The 9,946-nt window shown below is 45.5% G+C and overlaps 1 protein-coding gene across 3 annotated transcripts; it reads left to right on the top strand.

The window, feature by feature from the left end:
* Nucleotides 1-9,742, top strand: LOC148027470 (protein STICHEL-like 1). 3 transcript variants are annotated; one of them, XM_087689183.1, is made up of 7 exons: nt 1-641; nt 3,973-6,138; nt 6,370-6,586; nt 6,871-7,413; nt 7,660-8,305; nt 8,584-8,653; nt 8,872-9,742. In XM_087689183.1, the coding sequence occupies exons 2-7, from the start codon at nt 3,985-3,987 to the stop codon at nt 8,938-8,940; spliced, it is 3,699 nt and encodes a 1,232-aa protein (XP_087545309.1). In that variant the 5' UTR covers nt 1-641; nt 3,973-3,984; the 3' UTR covers nt 8,941-9,742. The 3 variants fall into 3 exon arrangements, with proteins under 3 accessions (XP_087545309.1, XP_087545307.1, XP_087545308.1); XM_087689181.1 differs by lacking the exon at nt 1-641 and adding an exon at nt 2,917-3,867; XM_087689182.1 differs by lacking the exon at nt 1-641 and adding an exon at nt 2,917-3,867 and having other exon boundaries at nt 7,663-8,305.
* The last annotated feature ends 204 nt before the right edge of the window (nt 9,743-9,946 follow it).

Here is a 9,946-nt window from a genome sequence, read left to right on the forward strand (position 1 = left end):
AAGCAAGGGAAGCTGGGTGTGATTTTGTCTGTTTTGACAGTGAATTTGCTTCATATACGAATCAATTGATTGATGCCTGCTGGCACCTGCTCGAGTCTCATGCACAGCCAAGCTTACATTTTCCTTTTCAAATGCTGTCCTTTGAAGAGGGGAAAGAAGAAAATATCCCTTATTGTGGTGGCAAATTAGAAGAGGGAGGCAGTGCCAAGCACGGCCATCACGGCAGGGAAGAGAGAGAGAAGAGCTATCTGTCCTGTGTTTGGCGTTCAGGAATCCACTCTTATTTTTCTCTCCTTCACAAGCTCTCTATTTCAATGCGGACCTCCTCATCAGATTTGTGGCTAAGGACAGGTTGTGGCTTGAGCTATGTGCTTCGGTCTGTCATGGAAGAAAGCACATATGGGATGCTCTGCTCACACAGTGTCATGATTTGGTGGCGTGCCTGAGGATTCGTGCATCCAAGAGCCCATTCATAGCTGTTGTGCCTCCCAGAGGGAATCAGATATGGGCTGTTGTGTCACAAGAGGGAACCAGATGTATCGGGTTGGAAAGCTCAACGGAGCTTTGTAAGGCTCTGCTGATTGTGCGACTCAGGGAGCACCAAAATCGACTGGAATATCGAAACTCCAAGTGTTGACTCTGTAATGCTCTGCTACAACCCAATCCTTTCATGGGATTGCAGAATCCCAAAAATGAGCTGTGTAATGTTTTCGTGACGTGGGCTCAAAATGAGCTCTGTATTGCTTGTGTGATGTGGACCCGTGTCCATAGGCCTGCTCAGAAGAAGAACCCAGTTTTGAGCTGTGAAATGCTTTAGGGATTGGAGGCCCATGTTATTCAAATGCTGGGGGATTGCAGGTATATGTTACTCCAGTGTAGTAATGCCAATGTTATGAGTTCCTGCGAGGGGGCCACTCCATGCCTGCCCTACTGCAGTGGGAATGAAGGCGAGGGTCACACCGGCAAGTGCGCAATGCCATTTACTCGCATGTAGTAGTGTCATCATCATGACCTGCTATGAGGGAGCCACCCAATACCTAGCTTACTGTTCAAAGGGAATGGAGGCGAGGATTTCACCGGCAAGTGTGTGGTACTCCCATGTAGCAGCATCATCATTGTGAACTCTGCAAAGGAGGCACTCCATACCTAGCTGACTGCAGTGGCATGGGGGTAATGACCACTCTGACAGTTGTGTCTCCCACTGCAACAGTGGTTGGTATGTGATGCATCTCCATTGGGGTAGCAACAGGGTTGGTAAATGACAGAGTTTGACCAAATGGGATTCAGATGTGAGAATAAGTCCTAAAAACTTATTGTGAGAGCTGTAGATGAGACAGGGCTCACATTGTGGCCTTGCTACCCCATTAATCATACGCGCCCAAATCACACAAACCAAAATATGGGTCATAAGATTAAAAAACCCACATGCAAGAGGTCAATGAAAGAACCTAGCATAGTTAAGGATAGGGGGTCAACCGTCACGGATTTCAGTTAGAGGGGATGGGGCTACAAGCTAGGCATTTGCTCTCCGATGTGGTGGGTTTTGGAGAGCTAGGCTACGGCCGGCTCCGCCCACCTCAGTAAACCCTAAACCGGTTGTGAGGAGTTGAGGCACACTTCTGTGGCCACAAAACCTGACTCTTTGTGGGGAAGGGGGTGTTTGTCCGGAGTTTCCCCCCGAGAAAACAAATGAAACACCGATGCCCGAGCAAAATGCCCTGGCTTGGTCGGTTGGTTGGTCAGGGTAGCTGGGGTTGGGTGCTCGGCTCTCTGAGCTCCCAACGATCATTCCGCACCCTCCAGAGTCCCGTCCCGCTTTTGGCATTGCCTGAAGCCTCAAGGCCCGTGAAGGGTCTGGTCTCTCTGTGTCAAGACATGTATTCCCCATGAGAGTCCCTCTGCATTCGTAGTTGAGTGCTCTGCAGTTCTAAGCTTTCCAATGGGTGCTCTGTTCCGCGCTTTCCAACGATAATTCCTGACCCTCCATAGTTCCGCCTCATTTTTGGCATTGCCTCAAGGCCCGTGAGGTTCTCTCTACATCAAGACATCTAATCCCCCCATCTGTGAGGTCCTCTCTACATCAAGACATGTATTCCCCCACTCCCAGGCCCCCCATCCCCCAAATTTTGCAAGGCCTGTAACAGACTGTCTGCGTGAGTTTCTAGAAGGTCTGCATCCACCAAAATTCTGCATCCAAGCCAATAGCCATCGTCTTCCATGGCTTTGCTCCCATCAACACAGTTTCCAGCCCCATGTTTGCAAGGCCTGTAAGTGCATTTACCTTTCCTCATAGAAGATGAGTACTGCCGGTCATCAATCTCTGGTTGGTGTCATTTTTCCAGGGGCTTTTTGTTCTGATTACCAGTATGAAGCAGTTACAGTTTAGAGCCATTTTAGCTCAGGCCTCTCTCTAGAGTTTGCCACTCTTTGTGGGAAGGGGGTGTTTGTCTGGAGTTTCCCCCCGAGAAACCAAATGAAACACCGATGCCCGAGCAAAATGTCCTGGCTTGGTCGGTTGTTTGGTCAGGGTAGCTGGGGTTGGGTGCTCTGCTCTCTGAGCTCCCGACGATCGTTCCGCACCCTCCATAGTCCAGTCCTACTAGAATCCCATTCTCTGCTGGCTCGCATCAAGAGTCGAGACTCGAGACATGCACTCTTCTGTTCGAATGGTTTTACCCACTGTCATATATTGACTCATTTACTAGAAGGTCTATGGCGTCAACATCAAGATTGAAAATTTCCCCTTTTACCCTTTCATGGTCCTTGAAGATGAAGTTGAAATCTGGTCCCTTTCTAAGGGTCATTTTCATATGATTTGCTGTCTTTTTTGTCCTGAGCGAGTTGAATGTACAGTTTTTACATCTCTTTGCACAAGGTAAGTAAAGAAGGTCTTCACCGATTCTTCCGTTGCTTTTCAAAACCACGTTGCCGCAAGGTAGATTCTCAAATCTTTCTGTCAAATCAAAACCTTTTGAGCTATTGGCTGTTTTTCTGTATGCCTATCTAATGTCTTTTGCCAATTGGCTGCTGTCCAAATCCTGGCCTTTTTCAAAGTTGTTAGTCTTTTTCGTTGATATTTCTAATCGAGGTCTATTGCCAGTTTTTGTGCCCCCTGGAGTAGTTCAATGTTCAATCGTTTCAATGTAGGTTTTCGTGCTCTTTGGAGTGTTTCACTATGGATGCACGTAGGTTACTCCTAATCAATCATAATTTATGTCTGTTGACACAGACCTTCTGGGTGTCCTAAGCCTCCCACTTCCTGTGGCCCTGTTCATCCCACATGGGCTGCTTGAGAAGCTACCAGCTCTGCCAGAAGAGAATTGTGATGAAATACCTGTGTCCTTTCCCCGAGGTCCCGGCTTGAATACTGTAGACTGTAGTCAAGGCCCCCCCAATCCACTGACCCAATCAAGACCATGAGAAAGATTTGTAGAACTCTCCTTGTGCAACGCTGCTTTGGCCTTACTCTCTGTACATAAGCCCTCTCTGGCCCCTTATCTTTGACATAGATAAGCCAAACACTCACCACTGCACAGAAGCTCATGCCAACTCTACTTCTGCCAGCTACAGTGCCTTTCTCTTTCTACATAAGCGTCTCTGGCCCTGGTCTGACATAGATAAAGCAAACACTCACCACTGAACAGGAACTCGTGCCAGCCCTTGATCTGTGTAATTTCCAACACAGATTCTTCTTCCTGTCTCATCATTTACCTTTGAAATGGCTGATTCCCGAGCATCTTGCTCCTACTGCCTGACAGTTCCTTCTCGGCAATGACCTTGTAGATGCCTATGGCTATCCAAAGTAAATATGATTCTAGGCGGAGCACTCATGCTAGTTGTGTCTCACATTTCGCTGTTCTGTTTGATGTGAGTGAGTCGCTATTTACATTGGTTGTGTTGTTTTTGAGGGAGAACTAATATTTGAATCTCAGGATATTTGTCGTATTGAAATTATTTTCTATCTTTCTCCAGTGTCGGAAGGCCATGTTGGATGCAGGGCAGCCAGGGGAGCTTCCTCTCATGAGGGAGCTTTCATCTTTGAAACGTGCTCGTTCTCTCAGAGATCCTTCAGCAGGCTCTCATTTAAGGAGTCCAGTAGCAGGAGGTTCTTCTTCAAGCTGGAAGTCTCCGTTTGTGACTTCTCCTGGACTGAACAGAGAGGCAGAGAGTGCCTCCGTACATGGAACAAGTGGGCTTCAGTACAGGCATTTGCAAGAGAATGGCAGCAATAGAATCCTGAGACATGGCCCTCGCTTGAGAAGTAAGGTGATGCCCTGGACCGAATCTATTCAATCCAATGATCCAAGGAAGAATTGGGATCTGGGTATGGATGAAGCAGTTGTGAATCCCATTAGGGGCCACGAGGCATTGCTGAGGCCACCCCAAGCCCCAGTGAAGTCAGTTGCGGCCAAAGCCGAGGTTGGCCAGCGGAAATACACCCTGACTGGCTACGGTCAGAGTTCGTTGCTGTGCAATTGGGATACAGAGAGCTCTTTCGGTCCAGCTCAGTCTGATCCAAGGCAAAGATGGCCACAGAGACAGAGTAGAAGCCTAGATTATTCCTCAAGACGCGGGTACTCAGCCAATTCAAGAGCTGCTGTTTATGATTATGAGACTGAGATGGAGGCACGGCAACAAGTAGTGAAGGAAAAAGCAGAACGAATGAGGTCTCAGAAGAAAAAGTCGCAGAGAGCAAGTGCTCGTAAGCATCATTCAATAGTCTTGTCACCATTGGTCCTGAATTCCTTGGATGACATCAATCAACATAGCCACTCCCTGTCTCTTTTCTCTTTAGAGGGTCCCTGCCATGATACACATAGGAGGGGAATAAAGACTCGTCCTAAGAACGTGGGCTCATTTACCCATTCCCCTCACTTTCTGAAGCATTTGATTAGACCAGGCCAAAGAGAAGCTGTCGATACTGTTTGGAGGCCTCAACAGACAGTGACAAGTTCCACAAGCACAAGTCAGGGAACAGCCTCACAAGGCTCTGTTGCAGGTATGTGGGATGCTACTCAGTTGGCGGATGAACTAGATGTTTGTGAGCTACCTACAAATGGCTGTGGTATACCCTGTTATTGGTCCAAGAGCCAGAAAAGAGGCAGAAGCTTGCTGGATATTGCTGGGCGGAGTTTATCATGTGGGTTCAATTCAGAATCACCCAGAAGGACAGACTTCTTATCTACCACACAAGGAGAGCTACCTGCCCATCCATCAAATGTGCCCATTCCCCCACTGGACTTAGAAGCCTTGCCATTGCTCTCAGACCAGTCAGGAGCAACTGATAACTCAGCTGATGAAACTGGTGATCTCATTGGTGAACTTGGATTGAATGCTGCAAATTCACCAAATGTACAGCAACCTGGAGCATCTGGGACACTAAAGAAGGGCTCTGAAGGTAAGGAGCTGGCTGTCTATGTTGAGAGACCACGAAGCCTGAGCCAAAAGTACCGACCTAAAACATTTGAAGAGCTAGCCGGGCAAAATCTCATATCCAATGCCCTCTCTAATGCAGTTCAGAAAGGGAAAATTGTTCCGGTCTATCTCTTTCAGGGATCTCGTGGTACAGGGAAGACATCTGCTGCCAGAATACTTGCTGCATCTTTGAATTGTACGACTATAGAAAAGCCTAAACCATGCGGAGCATGCCCTGAATGCCTCGCCCTTGCTTCAGGGAAAAGTTCAGATGTGAGAGAAGTGGATGCAGCAAGTAATAATGGGGTTGAAAAGGTGCAAGCTCTTATTAAAAATGCATTCTCTGCTCCATCTTCTTCACGGTATAAGGTGTTTATAGTTGATGAATGCCATGTGCTTACGATTGAAACATGGCATGCACTTCTAAAATTTCTAGAGGAACCTCCCGGCAATGTGGTATTTATTCTTATTACAACAGATCCAGATAAACTGCCTTCCACTGCAGTCTCTCGATGTCAGAAGTTTATATTTCCAAAGATCACTGAGCCAGATATCGTGACTAGGTTGCAAGCGTTAGCCACACTTGAGAACTTGGATGTTGAGCAAGGAGCGTTAGAGATAATAGCATCTAGATCAGATGGATCACTTCGTGATGCTGAGACCATGTTAGATCAACTCAGTTTGTTTGGACAGAAAATCACTCGGTCAACAGTTCATGAGCTGGTTCGTTTGCCTCTTTTGAAATTTTTTTGTTATTGTGCTTTGTCCTTTGTGTGTCTGTTTTCACATCAAGCTTGCTCTATGCTTGGTTTAGATGCTTCAACCTGATTTGTTTGGGGTGCAGATGCCTTTGCTTAATCTGTCGACAATCTGGATGCCCCTTTTCAATATAGCTCCCAACTCCCCATCTCACACTTTTATTAACTCTATTGAGTTTTATTGTATGTTCTCCAGGTTGGGTCGGTCTCAGATGAAAAGCTGTTGAGTCTGCTAGATCTTGCCCTTTGTTCAGACACTGTTAATACAGTACAAAGGGCAAGAGAACTTATTGATTCTGGAGTGGATCCATTAGATTTGATGTCCCAGCTGGCCACGCTAATTACAAACATTCTTGCAGGCAATAAGGAGTTAATGAATAAACAAGGAGGAGGTTTCTTTTCAAGGGATTCTTGTAAGTGACTCTCTCCATTCTTGTGCATGCAAAGGAATTATTTTCACTTTTATGAATTAGCTGGTTCCAGTCTATCCAACCTTCTGTGTCAATGATGATATCTCATGTGTTTATTTCATGATCTGTTCAAATGTAGAACTTTGTCATCCAATCAATGGGTATGGTGGGAATTTTCAAAGCTGTCGTGCAGAAAGATTTCCATTTTTCTAGGTTAATGTTTAGTGTTTGAAATTTTAGGATAACGTTTAGTGCTAGCATTTTTAACACACGCATGCATCTGACAGTGTCGGAAGAGGAGCTTGAGAGGCTGAGGTTTGCTCTGAGAATCTTGTCAGATGCTGAAAAACAATTGAGGGCAGCTGCAAGTGACAGAACAACATGGTTAACAGCAGCTTTGCTGCAATTTGGACCTGCTCGGTCATCGACAATCTCTGTTTCATCATCGGGAAACAGTGCAACTGCAAGCCCACTCTTAAGAAACCCCAACAGCAGGCGAATTCTTGGGTCTGTCAATGGGAAAGATAACAGTCACAGGAGTTTGTTGAAGGGAAATTCGCACAAAGTGACTCTGAAAAGCAGGCTGCCATCAAAGTCTACTTTTGATGTTCAAGTACATCAGAAGGATCAGCCATCTATACCTGGTTCAGACATTATGGGGGCAAAGGACTCTCCAGTGTTTAGGGAACATACTCAGAAACAAGCCACTTTTGTTGGACCTGGCAATTTGGGCAATTTATGGTCTGCTGTTTTGGAGAGGTGTAAATCAATTCCACTCAGACAGTTTCTGCAGAACCATGGAAAACTTCTAGCTGTGTCAATTTCGGCAGGTACATATAATATACCATATGCAAATGTTAAGGGGGTCCACCTGTGTGCATACACGTGCTTACCATGTATGTGTTTTACAAACATGTACACTACAGTCAGTTACACTCTATTGCATGCATTATTTTAGCATTCCTAGAAGGGGAAGAACTCCCGTGGCCATATTTTTTACTGCCTCTGTTTTAACGGTTTCGAAAATCCATATATAACTGAATGACAGTCTGACATTCTTATGCTGTATCTTGCAGTAGAGGCTGTTGTCTACCTGGAATTTGAGAACGGACGTGACAAATCAAGAGCTGAGAGTCTTAAGAAGAGCATTAGCAATGCTTTTCAAACAACTTTAGGCCTTTCTGTTGAGGTCAAGATAAGCCTTTCCTCTCTCCCTGCTGGTCTGGGCACTCAAGGCCCAACCCTTTGTCCTTTAGCAGGTCAGAAGGATGCCAAAATACTTGTGGACTTTAGACAGAATGCTCACTCTGCAACTTTAGATAGCCAAAAAGGTTCACTGCATTATTGGAGAAGCTGCAGTGGTACCGCATCCCCAAGGTTGGATGGTAAGGCCAGCCCAGCTTATGGTTTTTCTGTCTTTCCAGACCAGCCTTGCCCTGCCGTATCTAATGCACATTTACCAATTCGAAGTCCAAGGCACGTCTCTTATTTTAGAGAAAGTGCTCTGCCTAGAACTGGAACTCCTCTGTTTAAGGCGGCAAGACTTGGGAATGAGGCTTCACAAGATCCTTGGTGCCAGTACGATGGAACCAGTCGAGAGATTGTTGTGGTCAAAGAGTTTGAATGCTTAGAACGCAGGCAGCCGAGGCATATTCACAGCACCTTTCATGGATGCGACAGCAGCACAAATATCACCTCATATGATCTGGAACAAGAGAACTTGTAAGTAGTTCATATGTTTGCATGAAATGGCACTAAATATACAGTATGTGGTGTAAGACTCATGTTACAATAAGAGAATTGCAAGTACTCTCAACGTACCTTACACCAGCACCCCATCAAATTTAATCACCAATTTTACAGGATTAAATGGTTTAAGGAGATTGAGTTTGCTAGGCATAGGAAAGCATATAAATAGAAAAGCCATTATCTCCCCAGTTGGCCTTTGAAATGGCATGCCTACGGTGTTCAAATATTGACAGGTTTTTGGACTTCTGCAGGAGATTGGAATCCCAATCTAAGTATGGAGGCCTTTTGTGCTGGAAGGGAACAAGAGCCGAGGATGATAAGGTGAGCTTGTGTGTAGGATAATAGAATGCATCTTCAGGCCTGCGGTTTGTGGAGACAAGTGGGAAAATCAGATTGCTTGTTCAGGCTTGCAGATTGTGGAGGCGTGCATGACTCGTGTCTCACTTCTATAAAGTCATCTGCTTGTACTTAAAGGTGCCATGGCTAACTGAATACGTAGTTTTTCTTTTAACTTTTCACATTGATGTGTTGCTCATCAGGTGGCCAAACAGCATCATCAGAGCGGGTGTGCAATTCTCATGAGACTTGTCCCTTGTGCCAGATCATAAGGTCATAGGTTCTCATTATTGGAGAGCTTTTATGGCGCTCAGTCATTGGCTTTGGCTCTGGGAAAAGAGAAAAGGAGGTTGGGTGCACCTTGTGCATTGGAATTTCTACCTGGGATGTACAGGATAGGCTTGCTCAAGCTACTGGATGTCTTAATTGCCACCTGCATTTGCTTAAAGCAAATGCTGAGTGCGGCAATGCTGTAAGATCTTATTTCTTTTTTTCTAGGGCCGGCAAATCCAAAATCTTATTCCATGGAACTTGGACGCATGATGGACATCCGCGTGAGAAGAAATGAAACTGATGGTTCCCAGTAATGTGAACTGGTGCTGCCCATCACGTGGTTGATCAATTGATTGACTACACAGAATCAATGTGGAATGCATGCATTGCTGATCATGAGCCTCGAGGACAATGTGCAGCACCATTCCCAGGCCATTCTATGGAGGGAGCTGTGCAAGCCAAGGCATAGGTATCGGCATTGCTGATCATTAAAGTGTTTCGCATGATATCAACTGCTGTAGCATTTGCCATGAACAGGCAATTCTGTGAGTCCAGCCACTGTCAGCCCAAAGAACCATTCTTTTGCATCTGAGGCTCCCTTTAGAGAACCCTCTTACTCTTCCAATCATGCATTTTCACTCATGTGAAGATGCTCTCATTCTTCCAAACCCAGCTCCACTTTGATGTGTCACAGATATTTTTGTACACAACAGCCAAGCTGTTGCACCTGTAATTTTGCAACTCTATGTAAAAAATAACAAATTAAATGATGTTCATAAAGCCATTGTCACTTCTGTGTTGCTCATGGTTCTGGATATACAGTGTGGTGTTGTTCATGGTCAATCTGTCACCGTACACTGTACAACTATGAATGGCAATTGTGGTACATTGTTCCCCACATCTATCCCTGCTGTATGTATTGTCTTCTCTCTAAAGATCAACTACAAAATCTGATATGTTCAATAACCGTTACTAGTCCTACAAATGTCATGGCTACCGATGATC

Source organism: Lygodium microphyllum, chromosome 12 (genome assembly GCF_053477565.2).
Source record: "Lygodium microphyllum isolate KBCC chromosome 12, Lygodium_microphyllum_v1.1.10, whole genome shotgun sequence".
In the NCBI taxonomy this organism is placed as follows: Eukaryota; Viridiplantae; Streptophyta; class Polypodiopsida; order Schizaeales; family Lygodiaceae; genus Lygodium; species Lygodium microphyllum.

Bases quoted from the DNA above. Each gene is read 5' to 3' on its own strand.
- LOC148027470 (XM_087689181.1), top strand. From the start codon at position 3,784: ATGCCTATGGCTATCCAAAGTAAATATGATTCTAGGCGGAGCACTCAT. The intron at 6,587-6,870 runs GTAAGTGACTCT...TGCATCTGACAG, and splicing joins TTTCTTTTCAAGGGATTCTT to TGTCGGAAGAGGAGCTTGAG. The intron at 8,306-8,583 runs GTAAGTAGTTCA...GGACTTCTGCAG, and splicing joins GATCTGGAACAAGAGAACTT to GAGATTGGAATCCCAATCTA.